This window comes from Dromiciops gliroides, chromosome 4 (genome assembly GCF_019393635.1).
Source record: "Dromiciops gliroides isolate mDroGli1 chromosome 4, mDroGli1.pri, whole genome shotgun sequence".
NCBI lineage: Eukaryota > Metazoa > Chordata > Mammalia > Microbiotheria > Microbiotheriidae > Dromiciops > Dromiciops gliroides.
In genome coordinates this window covers 167,154,725-167,177,504 of record NC_057864.1, presented here as the reverse complement: position 1 = coordinate 167,177,504, position 22,780 = coordinate 167,154,725, and the positions used below count along the sequence as shown (strand labels likewise).

The 22,780-nt window shown below is 43.5% G+C and overlaps 1 protein-coding gene across 2 annotated transcripts in view; it reads left to right on the top strand.

The window, feature by feature from the left end:
* Positions 1 to 17,123, top strand: part of YPEL2 (yippee like 2) — a 73,355-nt gene extending 56,232 nt beyond the window's left edge. For both annotated transcript variants that reach the window (XM_044005173.1, XM_044005174.1), the window contains exons 3-5: positions 4,318 to 4,361; positions 6,073 to 6,181; positions 12,444 to 17,123. In XM_044005173.1, coding sequence (XP_043861108.1) covers positions 4,318 to 4,361; positions 6,073 to 6,181; positions 12,444 to 12,533 — 243 coding nt within the window. In that variant the 3' untranslated portion in view covers positions 12,534 to 17,123. The remainder of the gene's footprint in view (positions 1 to 4,317; positions 4,362 to 6,072; positions 6,182 to 12,443) is intronic.
* The last annotated feature ends 5,657 nt before the right edge of the window (positions 17,124 to 22,780 follow it).

Here is a 22,780-nt window from a genome sequence, read left to right as displayed (position 1 = left end):
ACTGTCAGCTTGAGGCAGGCCCAAAGAGAAGGCCTTGTGGAGAGCTCCCATAGTGGCCTGACTGAAAGGGAACCCAGGCCTGGGTACCTCCTGACCTGACTGTTTTGTTTGCAAGGTTCCTGTCCTTCTCTGGGACTGCTGTTCCCTTCATAAATGTTGAGTTAGTGGTGCTGTGGGCGCCCTGCCCCTCCAAGGGTGAGAGAGGCCTTGCCTTGCAAAAATGTGATCTTTCTTCTGGTGTCAGGCAGGAGATGCAAGCTCTGTCCTCATCTCCCTAATTCATCTCCTGTGGGTATCTGAGTGAGTGCTTCCACACTACATCAGTACAGAAGGGTTTAGCTTAGACTTGGCAGAATATAAGGGGCCTCTCTTGGGATTCTCCATTCTCTTCCCTCCTCCCAAGCTGGGGTGGTTCAGAAGCCTTCTAAGAATCAGAAAAGACGTTAGTTGGGTTTTTTTCCCCCTGATAATATACCTGAGCTGAGGCCTCGGCTGGCTTCTAATCACCCCTATACTCAAGAGGCCTTTAGCACACTCTGGAGCAGATCAGAATACCTAGAAGTTCTCTAGAAATGTATCTTCTCCAGTGTTCCTGAATCAGCCCAGTTCTGACCCACATCCCTGGTCCTTGGGATCTCAAAGCCACCTAAAGAGTCTGACCTGGATCCTGGCTAAGACTGTCAGGCCCTTAATTAACTTGTGCTTGACATCTGGCCCTTGGGAGAACGAGGCACCAGGTGTTCAAATGTAACTCTTGCAACCTGACCTGTACCTTGGCCGCTTTGGATTTTCCTTTTTTGTTCTGTCACCAGCAAATCTGTCCACCCTCTGACTCAGTTGATTTCAACAAATATGTATTGAGTGCTTACAGTGTGCCAAACATTGGGTGGGGGTAGCGGGGTGTAAAACACACTGGCAGATACTAAAATGAATGAATGTAGGCCCCTTTAAAAGCAGGGATCGTGGCAGTTTATATTCTAGTCGGCAAAATCAAGACATTTATATGTATCTAGTGTTACAAAATGGAACTCAGAAATGGCACAAAGTAGAGTAAAACAAGAAGTTTATTATCTCGGCTTCCCTTCCTGGGCTCTACCAACTGTAGTAGTTTAAAAAAAAAAAAGGGCTTTCTATTTCTCAGCCCTGAAGCATTTTTCCATGCACACTCCTCCCTCAATGTCTTCCCACCCCATGAGGGTTGGTTGAAGCTCTATTAGGCTCCCCAATTGCTTTTCTGTTGTCTTTTCCTCTCTGCCCTCTAGGATCAGTTTTCACATGCCCCAAGCCATGGATCTGAAAGTTTAATAGTGGGCGTTTCTTGGACCAGAGGACTCTGGGACCATGGAACTAGAAGTGTCAGAAGAAACTAAGTAACTTCCATTTTAAAGGGGATGAGTTCAAAATCCAGGGACTTGACCAAGGTCACAAAGCTGCTTAGGTTCCTAGTCTGCAAATCCTTTGTCCCTGAAATCATTCTTCCTTGGTAGCCCCACTTATTTGTAGCCCTTCCTTCTAGTATAAGCATTTGACAAGTTCTTATTAAACTTTCACTATGTCCCCTAGCATTCTTGCTAGCTACCAGGGATACAAAGAATGAAATAACTCCCACTCTCAAGAAGTTTACAGACAACTAGGACACTTAAAATATATGCAGTATAAATAGAAAGTGAATATTTATATAGATATAGATGTAATAGAAATATAATATAAAATATAAATATTTTAAATATAGAAACAGAAAGCAAATATTTGAAGGTAGTTGGAGGAGTAGATTAGGAAAGACTTCATGCAGAAGTTGATGCTTGAGCTGCTTGTTTGTTTGAGAGGGGCACGAGGTGGAGGTAAGGACGAGAATACATTTGAGGCATGGGGAATGGCCATTGTAAAGGCATAGAGATGGGAGATAGAGGGTTGTGTGTGAGGAGCAGAGAGAAGGCTAGTTCAGTTGGATTATAGATGCTTTAACACAATGACCACATTAAGAGAAAGGGTAATATGATGACACTAAGGGGAAGCTTTTCTTCATTTTAAAGGCAGGTACACATGCACACACACGTTACAGTTTGACATTTAAATACTATTGAATTCAAAAAGAAATATTACAGGCTTACTATGTGTCCAGCAATGTTCAGGGGGGCTACAAAGACAACAATGATTGTTCTTACCTTCAAGAAGATTTCTGGTGAATGCTATCATGGGTTATCTTCTTTAGAAGCACCAAGATGATTCCTTGCACAAGGGCTGTAGTTTGGATCTGCTGAAGATTCATAATAACAATATCCTATATCTGTCAGGGACTTAAACTTACAAAGTAATGGCTTATTACAGAGGCCTTCCCAACAGCCCTGGAAGGATAGACCAAGCTGGGTTTTTGGTTGGTTTCTTTGATTTTTGTTTTTGTTTTTTAAATAACCCTTATGCCACAAGCTCAGGTGTAATGATGGCCAATAAGTGGCAGAGCTTGGGGACTTATTTTCTTCCTCTCTTTGTTGTTGATCAGTCATTTCAATCATACCTGACTTCATAACTCTAGTTGTTGTTTTTCTTGGCAAAGATACTGGAGTGATTTGCCATTTCCTTCTTCAGATCATTTGACAGGTGAGGAAACTGAGGCCAACAGGATTAAGTGACTTACCCAGGGTCACACAGGTAGTAAGTGTCTGAAGCGGGGGCAGCTAGGTGGTACTGTGGATAAAGCACTGGCCCTGGATTCAGGAGGACCTGAGTTCAAATCCAGCTTTAGACACTTGACACTTACTAGCTGTGTGACCCTGGGCAAGTCACTTAACCCTCATTGCCCTGCCCCCCACCAAAAAAAAAAAAGAAAAAGTAAGTGTCTGAAGCCACATTTTAACTTATGGGGACAAGTCTTAACCACTTGCCACCTTGCTGACCTCTTCCTCTCTAGTCAAGATTTTGATGTTGCCTTCTGAGGGGAGGGGGGAGGGGAGGGCTCAGCAGGTTCTGGATCTTTTAGGCTTGGCATTTGAGGATGGGGATCAGTCACAGCCAGTGAATTTCCCCACTGGTCTCTTGCTTTAATGACTCACTAATTCCTTCACCAGGTCTCCTTCATCGCTCAGTTCAGGCTTCCCCTCTTACATAAGACCTTTCCTGATTCTCCAGTGTCTCTTGCTTTCTTCCCTAAGGCAATCTTGTCTGCATGACTTTATTTTGCATACATTTTGTGATTACATATTACACCTATGTACATTCTGTACACGCTCCCTAGACTGATTATAAGCTCTTTGAGGGCAGGGACTATTTCTGTCTTTTGTATCCCCAGCGCCTATAGCGTCATGCTGCCTGGCACCTGCAAGGCAGTTAAATAAAGGCTGGTTGATTGATTGAGAGCTTGGACCTGAAGCCCAGGAGCTTTCTCCTTCTCCTCTCACCAGCCTCACCCCAGCAACACCCCCTAGCAGCACAGGATGTTTAATTCAGGGGATGGTTGTCAGAAACCATTAAAAATGCAGGCAGCAATGCAGAACATTAGCCGGCTCATGTCAGCAAGACATCCCGGTGTAACTGGAGCCAGGGAGACACAAACGGGGCCTGTGTTCACAGAGGGAGATACCAGTAGATCTCCCTGTAGACTCTAGTTCCTGCTTCTCCCCTTCCCCACAGCCTTAGGCTCTAAGAAAGACGTTCCTGTGTAAGGTTGGAAACTGGACCACTGTTTGATGAGCTGTGGGGTGACTGAGAGGTCAGGGAAGGGCTTGTGGCTCCACATATGTCCACATACATTGTGGAGTTGGGGAGATGAAAGAAGTATGACTAGGTGGTTTCGGGTGGTTTCTCCTTTGCCTTAAAACCTGGACCCTTCTTCGATGGCCCTGGGCCTCAATTGGGTTTCCTCCGGGTGATGTCTGAGAACCAGGAAGTGAAACTGCCCCATCTAGTTGTTACACCCCTCTCTGGCTGTAGGAAGTGGTGGATCCCACACCAGGGACAGTCCAAAAGGCTTCCCCCCCAAGAAACAAAAATAAAGGTTTAGGGAAGGGCTGGTGTAGAGTGTCCCAGGTAGCCTTAGTCACATACACACAGGCAAAGACTCTCTAGTAATGGCTATTTGATTTTTCTTTTACCTACCATCAAATCAAACAGGAACTTGGAAACAACCTGAAATGCTGGCTGGGCGGGCTCTTCTCTCCAGACAGCCTCTGCCTCTTGTGCCTTGCATTAACCCACAGACAGACAGAACCTCAGCCGGCTGAAGTCATTTGGATGCTTGTTATCTAGCTAGGCCCAGTTCTCCCAAATAGGTGGACACATGCCATTTGTATCTAACTATTGATTTGTTTTCTTGCTTTTCAGTCGTTCCAAGGAAGTCAAGGACGAGCTTACCTCTTTAATTCAGTGTGAGTGTCTCTTTTGGAAGTGGTTTTAAATTGTTCTTTGCATCTTTGGAAGATGGGAAAAGCAACCCTGGAGGATAATTAAACAGTAGGAGCTGCCTCCTGTTCTGATGAGAGACACTGCCTAGGACATAAATTAAAAAATGCAGTCCATGGAGGATTATGTTCCCTGGTTTGCTTCTGATGGTCACCTCAGGGATATTTGTTTTTCTATTTTTGGAGAGGGTGGTGGGAGGGACTAGAGAGACTAGAGAAATAGTTTCCAAATTAAAATGTCATCTCTCCATTTGTTCCCCTCCCCTCCTCCCCCCCCCCTCTCTCTCTCTCTCTCTCTCTCTCTCTCTCTCACACACACACACACACACACACACACATTCTCTCTCTCTCTCTCTCACACACACACACACACACACACACACACACACACACACCCCTTTAATGCTGCAGGCTGGTGAAATATTTTCTGAGACCCTTCTGGCTCCCTTCCCCATATATCTATCCCCCAGGGGTATTCCTCCAACCTCCTGGACTCCTTAAATTCTATCCACATATACCCAGTGGGTCCTAGGTTAAGAAATTCTAATCCAACCTGAGACCCATTGAAACAAGAAGAAAAGGGAACCCACTCAGAGACGAGCCAAGGCTAACAGATTCAGACTCAGAATAGGCCAGGTTAATGGAGCAGTTCTAACCTACCCTTCTGCCCCTCCCCCCCCCCCTCGCCAGTTCTGGGGCATGTGCCACAATTTCCCTGGAGAAGAAAGTCTAGGCTGACTGAGTGAGAAGTGTTGGAATAAAACCTGGTACATCTGGGCCCATGTGGGAGGTGTTCACTGACCCTGCATATGTTGGTGATTATGTTCCATTAGATATAAACTTGGTTCAGTTTTGCTGGAAGGGTCCTCTCCCCAGAGGAGGTCATTAAAAAAAAATGGAATTAAATAGCAACAACTCTAAGTTGAATGGTTTTATTATTAAAGTTAATTTCATAAAAAACTTTTATAGTTTGTTTTTTAAAAAAGCAAATTAGATGCTTAAGAATGTTTTTTGAAGATACTAAAATTAATTATGGAACTTACAGTGGATGGAGTGCTGAGTCTGGTGTCAGAAGGCCTGAATTCAAGTCCTACCTGTCACCTGCTGCCAATGTGACCTTGAACCAGTCACCTTATCCCTTTGGGCCTCAGTTTCTTCATCTTAAAAACGAGGGGTCTAGACCAGATGGATCTTTAAGAGCCTTTCCAGCTCTAAATCGCTGTTCCCAGGCTGCTAAGACTCTTTGGTCTACAAAGTATCCTTTCCTGATAACCCATTACATTCCTAAATTGAGCTGAATTTGAATCTGGGTTTGAAAGAGAAGTGACTAGCGAAAGAAAGCTTTCCTACATAAAAGAAAAAGGATATTTAGTGGCAAGCCAGACTTTAGCCATAAAGACCATTCTCTCCAGCAGGCGCACTGGACCAGAATGCAAAAATCTGAAATCACTTTGTCCCAGGACTTTCCTTTTTGCCTGTCTTTGGGGCTTTGCTCTAGATCTTGAGTCATTCCTCCCCACCCCCAGCCCCTACCACTTCCCAGGAGCTGCTGCTTTTAGGGAGTTCTTGCCCTGTTCATTTTTGCAGGTAGCTCAGCTCAAGGGACTAAGGATGCAGATGTCCCTGGCACTCATCATCCTCTGTTTTCTCTCCCCCCACCCCCACCTCTTTGGCACAGAGTTAATGTGGGCTGTGGACCTGCAGAAGAACGAGTGTTGCTAACGGGGCTACACGCAGTTGCTGACATCTACTGTGAAAACTGCAAAACCACTCTGGGCTGGAAATATGTAAGTATGATGGTGTTTGCCCAGTGGGGGTGAGGGGGGGGTATGGCTTCTGAAATAAACACTAATGATAACTGCTTACAGACTGCATGTTAGGACCGATAATCCTATGGTGCTTTTAAGATTTCCAAAACACTTTCAAAACAGGCATATGAGCCTCATTTTCTCCTCACAAAAGACTCTGTGGCATAGTTGCAGTCCCCATTTTACAGATAAGTAACTGAAGTTCAGTGACATTATATGACTTTCCCATGGTCATACAGCTAGTTAATGTCTGTCAGAAGCAGCATTCAAATCCAATTCTCTCCTGACTCTTGAACCCAACAGTTAAATGGTACAAGTGTTACATTATCTCCATTTTGCATAAGATGAGAGAGAAATGACTTAACTAAGGTAAGAAACTGAAGACTCAGAGCTCAAAAATCTGGGTCTTTCAAATTCCAAGGCCTATCTATGGTTTTCTGCTGTAGTCCAACTCATCTCACCAAATGGGATCCTTACTGTAGTGCCACCAAAAAAAACCCCAACAACAAAACCCACCTAGCCCATCAAGACCCCAGGGAGGAAGAGCTGGTCTTAAGGTAACCCAATGCATTTTGAGATCATCCTAATTGTGAGGAGGTTTTTCCTGACAGCAAGTCTTTTTTGTCCATTATTCCCAATTCTACCCTCTAGGGCCAAACAGATCAAGTCCAGTCTCTCTTCCACATAACCCTTCAAATACTTAAAGACAGTTCTGGTATCCATGTCCTCCTTCCCCAAGTCTTTTCTAGGCTAAACGTGTCTAGTTCCCTTAATAGACATGGGCTCGAGGTCCTTCCTCTTCCATATTCCGCTTCTCTGTACACTTTCCCGCTTGTTCTTTGTCAAAGAGGACCAGTAGCTCCTATTCTCTTTTTGCCCTTTGTGGTAGCCTCAACCAACACTCAGATCAGAAGACTGAGATCAGACCGGCCCGTCTAAATCTCACCTTTCTATGGAGCCAAGTTTGGATGCTCTGTGGGGCAGACTGTTATGTCCCTGGGGGGCGGGGGGGTACCCTGTCTTTTCCTGAGGTAGGATGAACAAGCAACAGTGACCTACTATCCCTGGAGCTCTGCTCGCCTGGTATCATGAGGATTTTTCTGGCTTGCTTTGTGGTGGTAATCCAACCCCAGATGCAGTTGCTATGGTAACACTATCCATTGGAGGAATTTTCTCCTTTTCATACTGTTTTTTGCATGCGCACGCATGCACACATGCACTTGCTGCACACACACACACACACACACACACACACACACACACACACACACAGCATACATCCTCTCAGTCAGCTTTCAGACACACTGGGGTATTGTGAGTGTTAGTGTACTTCCCTGTCTTCCAAAGGACAATTTATCTTTTAGAAAATGCCTCGGGGTGCTCCTAAAGGACGGCTCGGATTTCAGTTGCTCTCTGCTTGTGTCCCTGCCAGCCCACATAATCTACTTTTGACTCCAGAAGGATCATAGAACTAGAGTTGGAAGGCCAGCTAGTCCCCTCCCCCCATTACCCAGATGAAGAAACTGAGGCCCACAAAGGGACTATTGTTGTTGCTCAGTCATGTCTAACTCTGTGACCTCATTTTGCGGTTTTCTTGGCAAAGATACTGGAATGGTTTGCCATTTCCTTCTCCAGCTCATTTGACAGATGAGGAAATGGAGGTAGACAGGGTCAAGTGACTTGCCTAGGGTCACACAGCTAGTAAGTATCTGAGGCCGCAATTCAGGTCTTCCTGACTCCAGGGCCAGGAGCTCTATCCACTGTGCCACCTAGCTGCCCCAGGAAGGGGTTTGATGTGGGCAGGCAGGCCCTATAAGGATTTTCCTAAAGTTATGAAGATAGTGAGAGCCAGAGCAGAGATTTGAACCCTGCTTCTTAGACTCCTAAGCCAATGCACTTTCCATTATGCCACATTATCTCTCTAAGGAGGAAAAATAGCTGTATTCTCCCACAGGAGGGCTCAACAGCAAGAAACTTTGCAGGAGAGGGGGGCCAGGAAACCAGATTAATCTTTCCCCATACCTTAACCTTAAAATATTTGAAGTAATTAGAATTTTGTTTCCATTTACTTGGGCCCCCATACGAGTGGTACTTATATCACTTTTTTTTTTTTTTGCGGGGCAATGGGGGTTAAGTGACTTGTCCAGGGTCACACAGCTAGTAAGTGTCAAGTGTCTGAAGCCGGATTTGAACTCAGGTACTCCTGAATCCAGGGCCAGTGCTTTATCCACTGCACCACCTAGCCGACCCCTTACATTACTTTTGAAAGAATATAGTGGGGCAGCTGGGTGGCACAGTGGTGGAGTTCCAGCCCTAGATTCAGGAGGACCTGAGTTCGAGTCCAGCCTCAGACACTTGACAATTGCTGGCTGTGTGACCCTGGGCAAGTTACTTAACTCCAATTGCCCCACAACCCCCCCCCAAAAAAAACCCCCAAAATTGATAGTGTGAAAGAATATAGCCATTTCAACATGTTCGTTTCAAAGCTGTCTTGTTTGTTTCTTGAATCTCCTACTTATTCTATGCATTTTCATCTTCCCTCATTCTAAAATCTGTACCCATACCCATGCACAAATATACACATTCCTAAACCCTGAGCTATCTATGGAGAAAGGGAAATAAATGTGGAGTTGGCAGTTCCTAAGCTCTCTGCCTCTCCGCCTGTTTGTGGAGTGATTTAAACCTCAAAGCAATAGGCCAGCAGGATCATAGATTGAAAACTTGGAAGGGACTTAAGAGGTCAGCTAGTCCTAATATCCCTGCAACAGAAAAGTTAAGTGACTTGCTTAAAGTCACACAGTAAGGTGAGATTTAAACTGAACATTGATCTCTGAATCTAAAAACAGCAGAGCTGTAGTCTCACCAAACTTCAGGACAAAGGAAATTTTGTACAAGTTGTTAGAGTGCCAGTCATCAGTGCCTAGGACCTAGGAACACACACACACACACACACACACACACACACACGTTAAACACTGCCCTGCCCTCAAGGAACTTATATTCTAATGGTGGAGACAACACAGACACAAAATAAACATATACAAAGTATTTCGGGGAGAATCACTTTATAGTGTCTTAGAGCATAAGGAAGGAACTCATGTTCAAAGTGGCACTGGAGCTGAGTGCCAACCAGCACTTGGTGCCAGCAAGAACAGGATTCTCCCTTGTTGGTTTTGGATGTAATGAGTCCATGGATTTAGCCTCTGAGCACAGGTTTTGGCCATACTCAGTAACTCTTGGGGAGGAGAGGAGAGGGGAGGGGAGGGAAAGGAGAGGAAGAGGAAGAGGAAGAGGAGACGGACAGGAGACAGAGATGGTGAGGAGAGTAGGACTTGATTTCATTGGTAAAAGCAACTTTATCCCTTTGCACAATGATACCATTTGCTCTGCAACTTACAGTCCTAGAGAGGCATTTAGAGTTAAGTGACTTGCCCCAGGTTTGCTTGGCCAGTATATGTCAGAGAGAGGTCTTGAACCGACCTCTTCTGTTCTTCTGGAATGTGAGGATGGTTTCCTATCCACTGTGTCATGAAGCCTCTTCAGATCTTCTTAATGTCCATGACAGTAAAACTGTCTTCTCTACCACTGTCACTTCTCTTCTCTCCCCTTCCCCCACCTCACTGTAGGGCTTTTAAAATGAGACTTATTAGCCTAGAATGCTTTAAGTTCAGAGGGTAACTCATCACTTGGATGGAGTTTCCTCTAGGAAACCTGATGACTGATGTTGCTTGGCAAAAATTTTCTCCTGCTGCATAGTTTGCTGTAGCCCATGATTTCTATGGGGGAGAAGTAGAGTAACAGAATATAAGTAAATGAAATTAAAAGGAAACCTCTTTGGTCCCCATAATGCTTTGCTTCTCCGCTCAGAGTGTTGCAGCTCATTTTAGAAAGATTCCAATCTTGGTGTGCTTGGCAGATGATAAGGATGACACGGACAACCTTGTTAGGGAAGAATCCTGTGTAGTTTAACCGGAATTATTGAATAGTAGTGGGTTCAAATTTTCTCTTTGACATTCATTAGCTGTGTGATCATGGACAAGTCACTTAACTTTTCTGAATCTTAGGGAAGTCTCTTAAAAATCATGTGCAGTGGAAAGTCAGAGGACCTAGGTTCAAATCCTTCCTGGATCTTCTGTTTATTAGTTCCAGAACATCAGTAAGTCACCTGGCCTCCATTTTCTCATTTCAAAAGTAAGGGTTATGTATTAAACAGTCTCCTCCATCTCTAGATTCATAAGTGATAGATTGCAGTCTGAAGTTATCATACAACACAATTATAGGTCCTTGATATACTAATGTCCTTGTGGTGGTACAGTGGGGTCAGGATGACCTGAGTTCAAATCTTGCCTCAGATACTTACTACTTCTGTGACCCTGAGCAAGTCACTTTACCTCTGTTTGTCTCATTTCCCTCATCTGTAAGATGGAGGTCATAATAGCACCTCCCTCTCAGGGTTTTTGTGAGGATCAAATGAGATAATATTTGTAAAACTCCTCAGCACAGTGCCTGGCACATAGTAGGTGCTATATAAATGATTATTCCTTTCCCTTTCCTTGTAATAACAAGTATAATGATGTTAAATTTTAGGTACAGTCTTCATTCTGTGTGAGTTAATGAAGGATTTGTTGAATTATTTCAGTCATGTCTGACTCTTCATTGACCCCATTTGGGGTTTTCTTGGCCAAGATCCTGGAGTGGTTTGCCATTTCCTTCTCCAGCTCAATTTTACAGATGAGGAAACTGAGGCAAACAGGGTTAAGTGACTTGTCCAGGGTCACACAGCTAGTAAGTGTTGGAGGCCAAATTTGAATTAAGGCCCTTCTGACTCCAGGGCAGGCCCCAACTAGCTACTCTTATGAGATAAAATGCTAATTATTGAAGTTATCTCAGTTCCTTTGGTTAAATTGGGAAGAGAACTCCAAAATCCTAATTTCCTAATTTTGTATTATAATTCCTAAAATCATAGATTAGGTCTAGAAGGGACCTTTAGTGGTCATTCATTCCAACTTTCTCATTTTTAAGGGTGTGGCATACCCATATACAACAAGGTAGATATGGGTTCAAGTGCTACTTCTAAAACACACTAGTTTTGTGACCCTGGACAAGTTAGCCTCTCAACTGATCTAAGCAACCTATAACTTGCAGAGGATTTGTCAACCTATACTAGGAGAGGGAGTTTCTTCACCTGGATGTTCTATATAACAATGAAATCACCATCCTGCTCCTCCCTTAGCTTGTTTTTTGTTTTTATGTCAATTTTTATTTCCTAATATATTCCTGTTGTCTTCCTCCACTCAGAAAGTCATCCTTTATAACCAAGAATATAAAAGGAGGGAGGGGGAAGCACTTCAGCAAAACTAAGCAATAGACCAGTCAAGTCCCACAAGAAGTGACTGCTATATTCCACAAGTCCCTTACTTCTGCAAAGTGGGCAGGGGCTAGTGCATAGCTTTTCTTTAGGTCCAAGCTTGGTCATTATAATTACATAGTGCTCAGCTTTGATTAAAAAAAAAACAAATCCATTTATACCAGCATATACATTGTGTGTATTTTTCTGGTGTTGTATCAGTTCATATAAATCTTCCCATGCTTCCACGTAGTCTCCCTACTCATTGTTTCTTTTTTTTTTTTGGTGGGGCAATGATAATTAAGTGACTTGCCCAGGGTCACACAGCTAGTAAGTGTTAAGTGTCTGAGGCCGGATTTGAACTCAGGTACTCCTGAATTCAGGGCCGGTGCTCTTTCCACTGTACAACCTAGCTGCCCCCCTACTCATTGTTTCTTTTTTTTTTTTTTTAGTGAGGCAATTGGGGTTAAGTGACTTGCCCAGGGTCACACAGCTAGTAAGTGTTAAGTGTCTGAGGTCGGATTTGAACTCAGGTACTCCTGACTCCAGGGCCGGTGCTCTATCCACTGCGCCATCTAGCTGCCCCCTACTCATTGTTTCTTAGGGGACAGTCATTCTGTTACATTCATGCCTCACAATTTCCATTCCCCAATCCATGGGTACCTACTTGATAATACTCTTGCTTTTTATAGATGAGGAAGCTGAAGTCCACAGAGGTTCAAAGTGACTCGCCCAAAGTTGGTGGATAGAAGTGGAAGAGCCTGGCTTTTGAACCCAGGTCCTCTGTCACCACACTACAATGTTTCTCTTCCTCCTGTTACATACATTACAAAACCAATGTGATCCTTCCATGGATGTGACCCCTCACCCTCTTCCTCTTTTTCTGTTGACCAGGAGCACGCCTTTGAAAGCAGCCAGAAGTATAAAGAAGGCAAATACATCATTGAACTGGCACACATGATCAAGGACAATGGCTGGGATTGAATGGAGGGAGTGACCCCCACCCAGTGTCTGAATGAATGCCATCCAACTGAACATTATATCCAAGAGGGGAGAGAGTGACTGAACACTTGGTTCCATCCCTTTAGAGGCTTTGGCATCAGGAGCATCCTCCCACCCTATCTCCATCTTTATTGGTGACTGGCCTCTAAATTGCTGTCTCTCTGTTTCTTTGCTTTGTATCTGTTTGTGAGTTGACCCTGGCTTCTCTCTCTGTTCTAGTGTTGGCTAAAAACAACGGATGCACCGAGAGCTTGGCAGCATTCTACTTTAAGGAGAGTCCCAGGGAGCCCCCCAGAGCTTAGCCACCTTTGTGTCAGGATAGCAATGGCATGGGGGCGTGAGAAGGGAAGGAAGCCCTGAGTGTCCCGTCCCAGGGCAGGGGTGGGCATGGGAGGGTGGAGCTAGGAACTGCTGCTCCTTAAAAATCCTGGGAACCTAGGAACCTTGAAACTATCAACTTGTCCAAAAGGACAAAAAGAAGATTTAAAAAAAAATACCTCATGACTGAATTCTCTTTGAAGCTTCTGTTCCTGACACCCAACAGTGTGCCAGGTTAGTGTGAGAGGAGGGCCTAACTCCTGTGGTTCATGCAATTGCAGGGGCAGGAGTCTGATTGCCCTGAGCTGGTTTGGGGGCACCCTGTGTTAGCAACAGTCAGTGACTGTGGTGAGCTTGTTGTGATAGGGTCTCAAAGATTTGTTCCCTAACGATCTAACCATGCCCACTCCTACTCCAAGTTCTCACTTGTGCTTTCCCATCATGGCAAGTATAGGGATCTTCCCTTCACCGAGTAATCAAGATCCATTGTTCCCTGGCAAGTAAAGAGGCCAGTGGCCTTGACCTGTAGCAAGTTGATGGCTCTGATATCAGGCAGGGAAACCATAGGAAAGCCAGCATAGTTAAAACAACTCCAACTGTCTAGCCCGTTATTGACTCATGACCCTCAAGTGAGCACAATGGATGGGAGTTGGGAGGGAAGGATTTGGGGGAAGATGGGGATAATGAGGGGAAAGACATTGCTTACTATGGAGACCTCCCCACTTCCCCAAGGATGGGTGGGTGGGAAATCGGGATGATTTGACATCCAGAGTTTGACTGGCTTTGCTTCCAGCCCTGTCTTTTAAGCTATGGAAGATAAACGCTTTGGAGATTATGGATCTTTCAAAGCCCCAGTGTTATTTCCCTGAATTTGAATGGGGAGGAAGCATAGTAATTAACCAAAGTGGCCCAGCAGTGGGGACCGATGTCCAATTTGATGTCCAACTAGGAGTAACAAATTCAAATCTTACCTTTTCTTTTTTTGGAGGGTAGGAATGAAGAGGGGACATAACTTCGTGGCATTAGGGCGAGTCGGAGGGGGAAACCCTAGCCAGCCAGGCTCAGGAGTAAAAAGCTTTGTCTTGCATTTAATCCTCCACACTGTGATGTCTACAGCAATCCAGCCAGTACCTGGCGCATGATGTGAGGCCCACTCAAACTTAGTTCATTTCATTTCTCAGGCTTTAAAATACTCTTTATTTTTCTGATGATCTTGTGTATCATTCTCAGCATCTCATTTCCCAAGGAGATCGAACCTGAAAAAACTCAAGTCTCAGTTGTCACAAGTGGTTAACTCAGGAGCATAGGGGAACCAGTGCAATGGAGTAAGCTCTGAAGGCAGCAGACCCAGGGAACCCTTTGGGATGGAGTCTGGGTTGGAGAGAAAAGATAACTGTGGGAGGGCTAGGAAAGAAGTGGGATTTCTGGGTCGCTGTCAGGTAGCAAGATAAATCTGGAGTCCAGGTGCTAACAGCTCAAGGTTGACCTAGACCTGGAGGCCTAGAAGCTCCCACAAAACAGAGTTTTTTGTCCTTTTGATTGGCTGGTACAAAATATAACATCACTTATTTTCTTCCTTACAAAACCTAGTTTTTGGTTCCATTTAAAACAACAACAACAACAACTCACAATTAGAACAAGAAGGAAAAACAAAAACAAAAACCCAAAGAGCATTTGGCAAGTCAGTTCTCAAAACACTCTACAAGATGAGTAAGAAGGGAAACTGAGGCATAGTTAGATGACTTTGTTGCAGCCTCCTATAGTAATATTCTTTGCTCTACCTCTAATCCCCTAGATTGCATCAGAAAATAGCCTGAGTTTTCGCATCCTCAGACTAGCTTCCCAGCCCTAAAATAGCTGGATTCCTATTCCTTCCCTATGGAAGTATGGGCCCTGGGCCCTTTCTTTTATAGATATGGCCTCTGTAAGGAAAGTTTTACCTGGTTTTTAGGACTAAAAATGAAATGGAAATCTGGCAGATTTTTAACCAAACCCAGACATGGCAGGATACATGATGAGTTTGCAGAGAAGATCAAACCCTGGTCCCACCCCCACTTTTTGCCCTGGGAAGGCTTCCATTGCTCACTCCATGAATGGTGTAGACACTACCCAGACTCCTTCTGGGGCCGTGAGTAACCTTTCTGCAGTATCTGATGGGTGCACGGCACAACGGCCCCCTTCATTAGGTTTCCCATACATGTTGACTAAACCATAAGTGCTTCTTACAACTTTAGCTCCATCCACGACTTGTTTCATGTCTAGGAGCCCACAAAGGAGAACTCAAACTTTGTCAGACTTGTGGACTCAGTTCTTTCTCTATTTGATTTTTTTTTTCTCTTGAAATTATCTACTCAGAGCATAACCAAAGACCTCACCCCTAGGCCACTGGTAGGTTCAGCCAACTGGGAGCTGGTGGGCATAGCTGAGAGGGTGGGAGGAGAGAGGAAGGAAGGGAAGGGGGGAGTTCTTTACCTCAGCCAGCAGCTGCCTTCATTTGGGACTGAAAAACCGTTAGTAGAAGCTCCAGTTTCAGCTCACTATACTCCATCTTTGGATTGAGCTGAGAACCCTGTGTGCTGGGGCCTGTGGGCTCTCCGGGCGCTCTTGGCACCAGCTTGGAAGCTGGATGTCATTGGCTTGAGTTGGTTGGAGCAAAGCAGCTGCAACCCAGCTTGATGAACACAGGTGTCCCATCTGGGTCCTACATCCATACTTAGACATGGCAAGGTCAGTCTATGCTGGTAAGGATTGAGCATGCACAAAGGAAGTATCCCCCTTTCAACAAATTTTCAAAGGGTAATATATACAGAAGAAAAAAAAGACATTCTCTTGTGAAATATACTTTTGTAAATAATATTTAATTTTTTAAAATAATATATTTGGTGCTGTTTTCTCAGAGCCCCTGAGAGCACTTTTTATTTTTTGTTTTAAAATTTTACTGTTTCCTCTGCATTTTTTGAAGTATGTTTTAAGGGAAACATATACCTTTTTTTTTTTAAAGTCTGTCATTTAGTCTGGGGGAGGCAAGAAAACTTTGCTTTTGCCTTTTCCTGGTGGAACTGATGTGTAGTGAATCATTAGGTTGAGTTGAAATGTTTTTCTTGCACCAGTATTGGCTAGAAAAAAAACACTGAGGTGAAGTGATGTTAGTTGTGTGGCTTCAAAGACTTCCTCTTATTGGAAGGTCTTCAGGTCTATTGTTTTTAATTGTGCGTTTTTTAAAGAACATTTTCCATCGGCTCCTGCTTTTCTTTTTACTGGGGACATTATGTAAAAGTTTACACACCTCTTGTAGCAAGGCTTTTCTTTTCCTCCCTTCCCCCACTCCTTTGTGGTTTTTAAAAAAAATTTCGTTTGCACTCTGTCTCTTAAGTGGACCAACAGCACAAGCCATAGAGAATGCATCTTACCATCCTGTGTACAGGCAGAGCTGTTTGCAGTGCTGGGTCTCTGGTGCACCCTCCCCTTCTTCTCTGTGGCACAACTTGGATGAGCCACAAATGAAATCTATTGTCCTTGTGGAGATCCAAGAGTCAAACCTTGTATGTTTTCTGTTTGCTATGTGAGTGTATTAATAGTGTATTCTGCGTTTTTAAAAGTGTTTTAAAAAGAAGCCTCACCATAAACAGGAACTAGTATTTGGTCGAACAGACATGAAATGTACACATGCCTCTAGGTAAACAAATTTGTGAGGTCAGAATCCCTCAGGGTCAGGAAGAGGCCTGGGAAATCAAATTCTGGAAAACAATCAACTTATATGTTTTTTAAGTCGGTCCAAAAATGAAAAATCACTATGGGGAAGGGAGGGGGGAACATTTAATTTTCAAATTAAAATGTACAAAATAATCTGTGGCAAGATAAACAAAAAAGCAAAGAATAAGATGTAAGCTGTTCTCAACATTACCAAATTCTTAATGCCCCTTATGTTTTTTGTATAAAATTTTGGTAAGAAAGTGGGAGCAAATTCCCCTTTTTCCTATTTTGTGGAGACTATCTTTTCAATACCAGTCTGTCTATTGATGCTGTGTTTACAAATTGTATTTGTTGGGTTTTTGGGGGTGGTCTTTTGGGGCATATTTTTTCAGGTCACTTTGCTTCAAAGACAAAGGCAATTGTTTTTCAATAATTTGTCTTCACCTTTTTTTCTTGTATTTGTACATAGTGATTCAGTATTAGAGGAAAGTGCATTGTTTTCTCTCATTTCTGATCTGTGTTGGTGCTCATTTGAGAAAATAAAGTTTTCAAGTATTCTGAGTGTTGGCCTCGTCCATTCTGACTTTGCTCCCTCATCCTTTTAATAAAAGGTCCAGCTTAATTCATCTTGACATGTGAGACAAATCAATCTAGATTTAGAAGGGAACTCGCAAAGGATCCAGTTTCCTGCCTTGCTGGGGTGAAGGATGGGGCAGGGCAGGGAGATTCCTTGGCCAATCACCACCCCGCCCCCATTTTAGATGTAACTGAGGACCATAGAATTGTCTTACCCAAAGTCAAACAACAGCTAGTAAATGATTGGCAGGGAGGGGCCAGAGTGGCAAGATAGAGTTCAGATATCCTGCCTCTATAGTCATACATGCGCCATGTCCAACATTAGCAATGGATTTCTTAAAAATACATCTTTAAGTGAAGCAATATTAAAGCAGGCAGTTAATTCCACGGGAACAGTGATCAGAGCACTGAAGTTGGAGCTGCCTATGTGTGGGGTGTGGTAGAGGGACTAGGGGGAGCTGAGCCAGGTAAGCCTAATGTTATTAACAAGGGACTTCAAGGCATTGCCTGGGAATCTGGTTTACGGGGTATAAATGATAAGCGAGAACATCGACTGGGGTCAGTTATGTGTGCCTATAGGATGCTGTCTCCTGATGGCTTGCCATTTCCCAAGTTCATGGACTCAATATACGAAGGGGTCTGTGCCCCCCACCCCAGGTTAAGAACCTCTGCTCTAAAACAATCCCCAACCTCCTCATCTTCTGAACCCTAAGTGGTAAATCTTACTAAAACCAAGACACTGGAGGAAACCCAGAGCATTGGGCAGAGAGAATGCACCAGAAGTGCATGAGATTTTATTCTTTTTTAGCTGACTCCAGCTCCTAAATCATCCTCTTCCCCTTTGTGTTCCATCTCTTTGAGGACCAAGTTAACAAGATGGAAAAAATTGTTCTAGGGAGAATGTGAGAGCTGTGTGTTGTGCCCAGGGAGGGAAGGGCCTACAACCAGAGGGGTCTCAATGAATGTGCTCAGGAGGGGATGGAACCCTGATTAGCTGGCTGCTTCCCTCGGTGCCTGGAGCCATCAGCAGCCCTGCAGGCCCCCTCCTGCTGGTCCTTTGCCGGCCAGTGCCTTCTGATTGATGTTATCTCCAGAACCAACAGTTCACATCAAGGCCAAGTCTTGTTGAAACACAGACTGACAGGCCTGCAGTGTGCATAGGGGGATGGGGAAATAACCCCTTGAGAGCTACTGTAGGTGCTCAGTGTATTCTCAATCTTCCAGTGTCTTGGGTTCAGTAAGATCCACTATTAGGGTTTGGGAGAGGAGGAGGCCAGGGACTGTTTTAGAGCAAAGGGTGTTAAGGGGGGGGGAGGGAAGGGAGGGGTGTACAGACCCTTTTGCATATTAACTTTATTGAATGCATGAACTTGGGAAATTAAATCTTTAATTGAAATTTAGCATTTATTTCAATTATAAACTTTTTAAAAATTCTGAGAAATCCGGTTTTTGCTAGATTGCATTTCCATGCTTATTTCTCTCAGCATCACCTGGATGCCCCACTGAAGACACCAGGTCCTGCCAGCGGCAGTGTCTAAGGTATTCAAGCTTCTAGAAGAAACTGTCTTTTCACCCTGTAAAGCATTAGATAAAGACTTTTTGTTGAACCTGCTTTAGCAGGTGACTAGGTCTAAATGAGTATTTTCTAACCAATGGCCCATAGACTAGCCCAGGGCCATGCAAATTTTTGTTGAGCTACAAAATCTTTAGCTCCTAAGGGCCTTCTTAAAACCTATCAATTGAAGGAGATTGACTCAGTTCCCCTAGGACTATTTTCATAGGACCACCTCTCTGAGAGCAACTAGGTGGCACAGTGGATAGAGCTCTGGGCCTGGAGTCAGGAAGACCTGAGTTCAAATGTGGCCCCACACACTTCCTATCTGTGTGAACCTGGGCAAGTCATTTTTCACCCTGTTTGCCTTGGTTTCCTCATCTGTAAAATGAGCTGGAGAAGGAAATGGCAAACTACTCCAGTATTTTTGCCAAGAAATTCCCAAATCCAGTCACAAAGAGTCAGGCAGGACTGAACAACAACCACTTCTCTGAAGTTGTAGAAGGTACAGTCCGAGGTAAAAATGTTGAATAATTTACTAGCTCACAGTGTAATGATTTTTTTTACTCATATATATATATTTATTTAGAATTTCCCCAAGTTACATGTAAAAACAAAATTTTCACATTGATTTTTTAAAACTTTGTGTTCCAAATTCTCTTCCTTCCTCTCTCCCTACCCCTCCCTAAGAAATCAAGCAATTCAATATAAGTACAGTCATGCAAAACATCTCCATCAGGTTGTGCAAGAAAACAGACAAAATAACTTTAGAAAGAGGAACTAACAAAAATTGCTTCAATCTGTATTCAGATACCATCAGTTCTTTCTCTGTAGATGGGCTGCATTTTTCATAAATCCTGATAGCATCCTCCTGATCATCATTTCTTTCAGTTACTATTGCTAACTGTATTACCCTTCATCCTATTCCCTCCCCTTGATCAGTGTAATAATTTTTCTTTCTTTCTTTCCTTCTTTCTTTCTTTCTTTCTTTCTTTCTTTCTTTCTTTCTTTCTTTCTTTCTTTCTTTCTTTCTTTCTTTCTTTCTTTCTTTCTTTCTTTCTTTCTTTCTTTCTTTCTTTCTTTCTTTCTTTCTTTCTTTCTTCCTTCCTTCCTTCCTTCCTTCCTTCCTTCCTTCCTTCCTTCCTTCCTTCCTTCCTTCCTTCCTTCCTTTCTTCCTTCCTTTCTTCCTTTCTTTTTTGCGGGGCAATGAGGGTTAAGTGACTTGTTCAGGGTCACACAGCTAGTAAGTGTCAAGTGTCTAAGGTCACATTTGAACTCAGGTTCAAACAAAGCCGGTTCTTTATTCACTGTGCCACCTAGCTGCCCCACAGTGTAATGATTTTTAAGAGACCTCAAGATTGTAGATTGTGAGCTGGAAGAGACCTCAGGCCATCTAATCCAATCCTTCTCTTCCCCAATTGATGAGGAAACAAGAATAGAGGTTAAAATGACTTGCTTGAGGTCACACTACTATCAAAGTGGTAGAGGAAGGCTTTAAACCCAGCTTCTCTGACTCCAGCTAATTTGGGCCAGGTAACACTGATCCAGGTGGAAAGGTGAATTTCAGGAATAAGGCACTGCCTATAGAAAAACAAACCTGATATTGTGAAAAGGTCCCCATATGTCACTAGCCCAATCTCAGCTCAGAATAAGATTAGAGAAAGATTCTTCACCTTTTGCTGTTTAAATAACCTCCTCCCCTGGACCTACTCTGGTCACTTAAGCTTTCTATTTCTGGTTCTCAGGCACATCCCTAGAAATGATACATTAGAGTCTGAATATCAAGAAAAGGCTCATGCTAATAGCTTACTTTGCTACATCATGTTGTGTGGGAAATAGTGAGATGGCAACCTCCCCCACCCCATCACCCCCAAATTGATTTTAGCAAGAAAGGGATAATGTCCAGCACAAGGGAGCTGATTAGTCCCATTGTACTCTGCCCATGCCATGACACATTTGGTATTCTATTGACCTCTGCCCATATTAGGACACATCTGGTGTGTCGTGTTTAGTCCCCAGGACCACATTTTAGAAAGGACATTAACAGAAATCATTCGAAGGAAGGCTACCAGGAAAGTGAAGGGCCTGAAGGTTATGCCTGTGAGGAGTGGTTGAGGGAATTGGGATTTCATTTGGAGAAATGTCAATGAAATGTGAGAGCTATCTTCAATTCGGAGGGCCATCAGGTGAAAGTGGGATTAGATTAGTTCTATTTTGTTTGTTTTTTTGTGGGGCAATGAGGATTAAGTGACTTGCTCCTGGTCACATAGTAAGTGTCAAGTATTTAAGGCTGGATCTGAACTCAGGTCCTCCTGAATCCAGGGCTGGTGCCTTATCTGTTTGGCTCCAGAATACAAAACAGGGAGCAGTGAGTAAAAGTTGGAGAAGGAGATAAAGGCTTGATAGCAGGAAAAAACTTTCTAACAATTATAGCATTCCAAGGAGGCTTCCTCAGGAGTTAGGGAGAAGACATTCACCAGTAGAAGTCTTCAGGGTCAAATTGGAAGGGTTGAACTGGATGACCCCTTCTAACTCTGATTCTATAAAAACCAATGTTAATTTAGGGAACTGGTCTTTGTTTAGAAAATTCCAGATAATGTCTGCTAAGCCTTACCCTCATTTTGGGCATGAAGTGAATTTTTCTGTCCTCCCCACCCTATCCCTCCTATTGTGGACCAAGTTTCAGCCAACTCTTCCACATCCTGTTGTAGGTTGGTCATCTGCTTTAGGGATTATGTATCTCGTAGATTATTTCTGGTCAGTGTTGTGACGTTTGTGCCTTGAAGACATGCCTGTTATTAGTCCATTCTGGCTTGTCTGTTTCAGACAAAAGCCATGATGACAGATGTGCGCTTGGGCAATACCAACCAATCTCAAATAAGCACTTCTACCTTCCATCTCTCCCCCAGAATGGACTTTCAGTTTCCAGCAAGCTTTGGGAAGACAAACTATCTCTGCCAAGAGTGATTCCAACCTCCCCCTCACCCCCTGACACCCCAAACCCCACTCCACCACATCTTTTGTTTACCTTGTTAATAATCCCTTCCCAGGTTGTATACCTTCTTAGCCTGGCCAAAGAATTCAAATTAACCTATTAGCCTTAATTAATTGATTAGGAAAAGAAACTACCACTTAAAAGTTATATCCTATACCCTGGAGACAAAAATACTGAGTTTGGGGGAAATGCTATTTTGAATTATCTATGCTCCTTCTCTTCCATTTATATGTGTTAAATGCTTGTAGAATTTTTGAAAAGATGGGTTGTCTGAGAAACAATTTGTCTTTGCTTTGTTTAACAGTTTGAGTGAGGAAGGGTGATCATGTTATAACCTATATGCCATGATTCTACCATTTACCTGTGTGACCTTGGACAGGTCACTTAAAATTGTCTGCACCTTACTTTCCTTATTCATCAAATGAAGGGGTTGGATTAGATGTCCTTAAAGCTCTGGAGCTATGATCTTATGATCCTAAGTCACTCAAACCTATCCTGACCTCAGTTTACTCATTTGTCTAATGAGGAGCTTGGATCAGATGGTCCCTTCCAGCTAAACTGATGTACCTACATTTCCCATAAGCAAGTGGTGCACAACACTAGCAACCAATTAATTTTTGTTGTTGTTTGGTGGGGCAATGAGGGTTAAGTGACTTGCCCAGGGTCATACAGCTAGTAAGAATCAAGTGTCTGAGGTTAGATTTGAACTCAGGTACTCCTGAATCCAGGGCTGGTGCTTTATCCACTGTGCCACCCAGCTGCCCCAACCAATTAATTTTTTAAAGATTCAGTCATCAAACATTTTTGTGCTCATTGAGATTGGGTTTTTGTTTTGTTTTGTTTGTTTCATTTTGGTGGAAGGAGTGATGTATCTGAATCAAGGAAAGACCCAGGTTTGAAACTTACTTCCAGCACTTACTAGCCATGTGACTGGAGGGTTGCTATTAAGAGTTCACATTCCTATAGTGCTTGTGTGTGTGTGTGTGTGTGTGTGTGTGTGTGTGTGTGTGTGTGTGTGTTGGGGTTTTTTTGCAGGGCAATGAGGGTTAAGTGACTTGCCCAGGGTCACACAGCTAGTAAGTGTCAAGTGTTTGA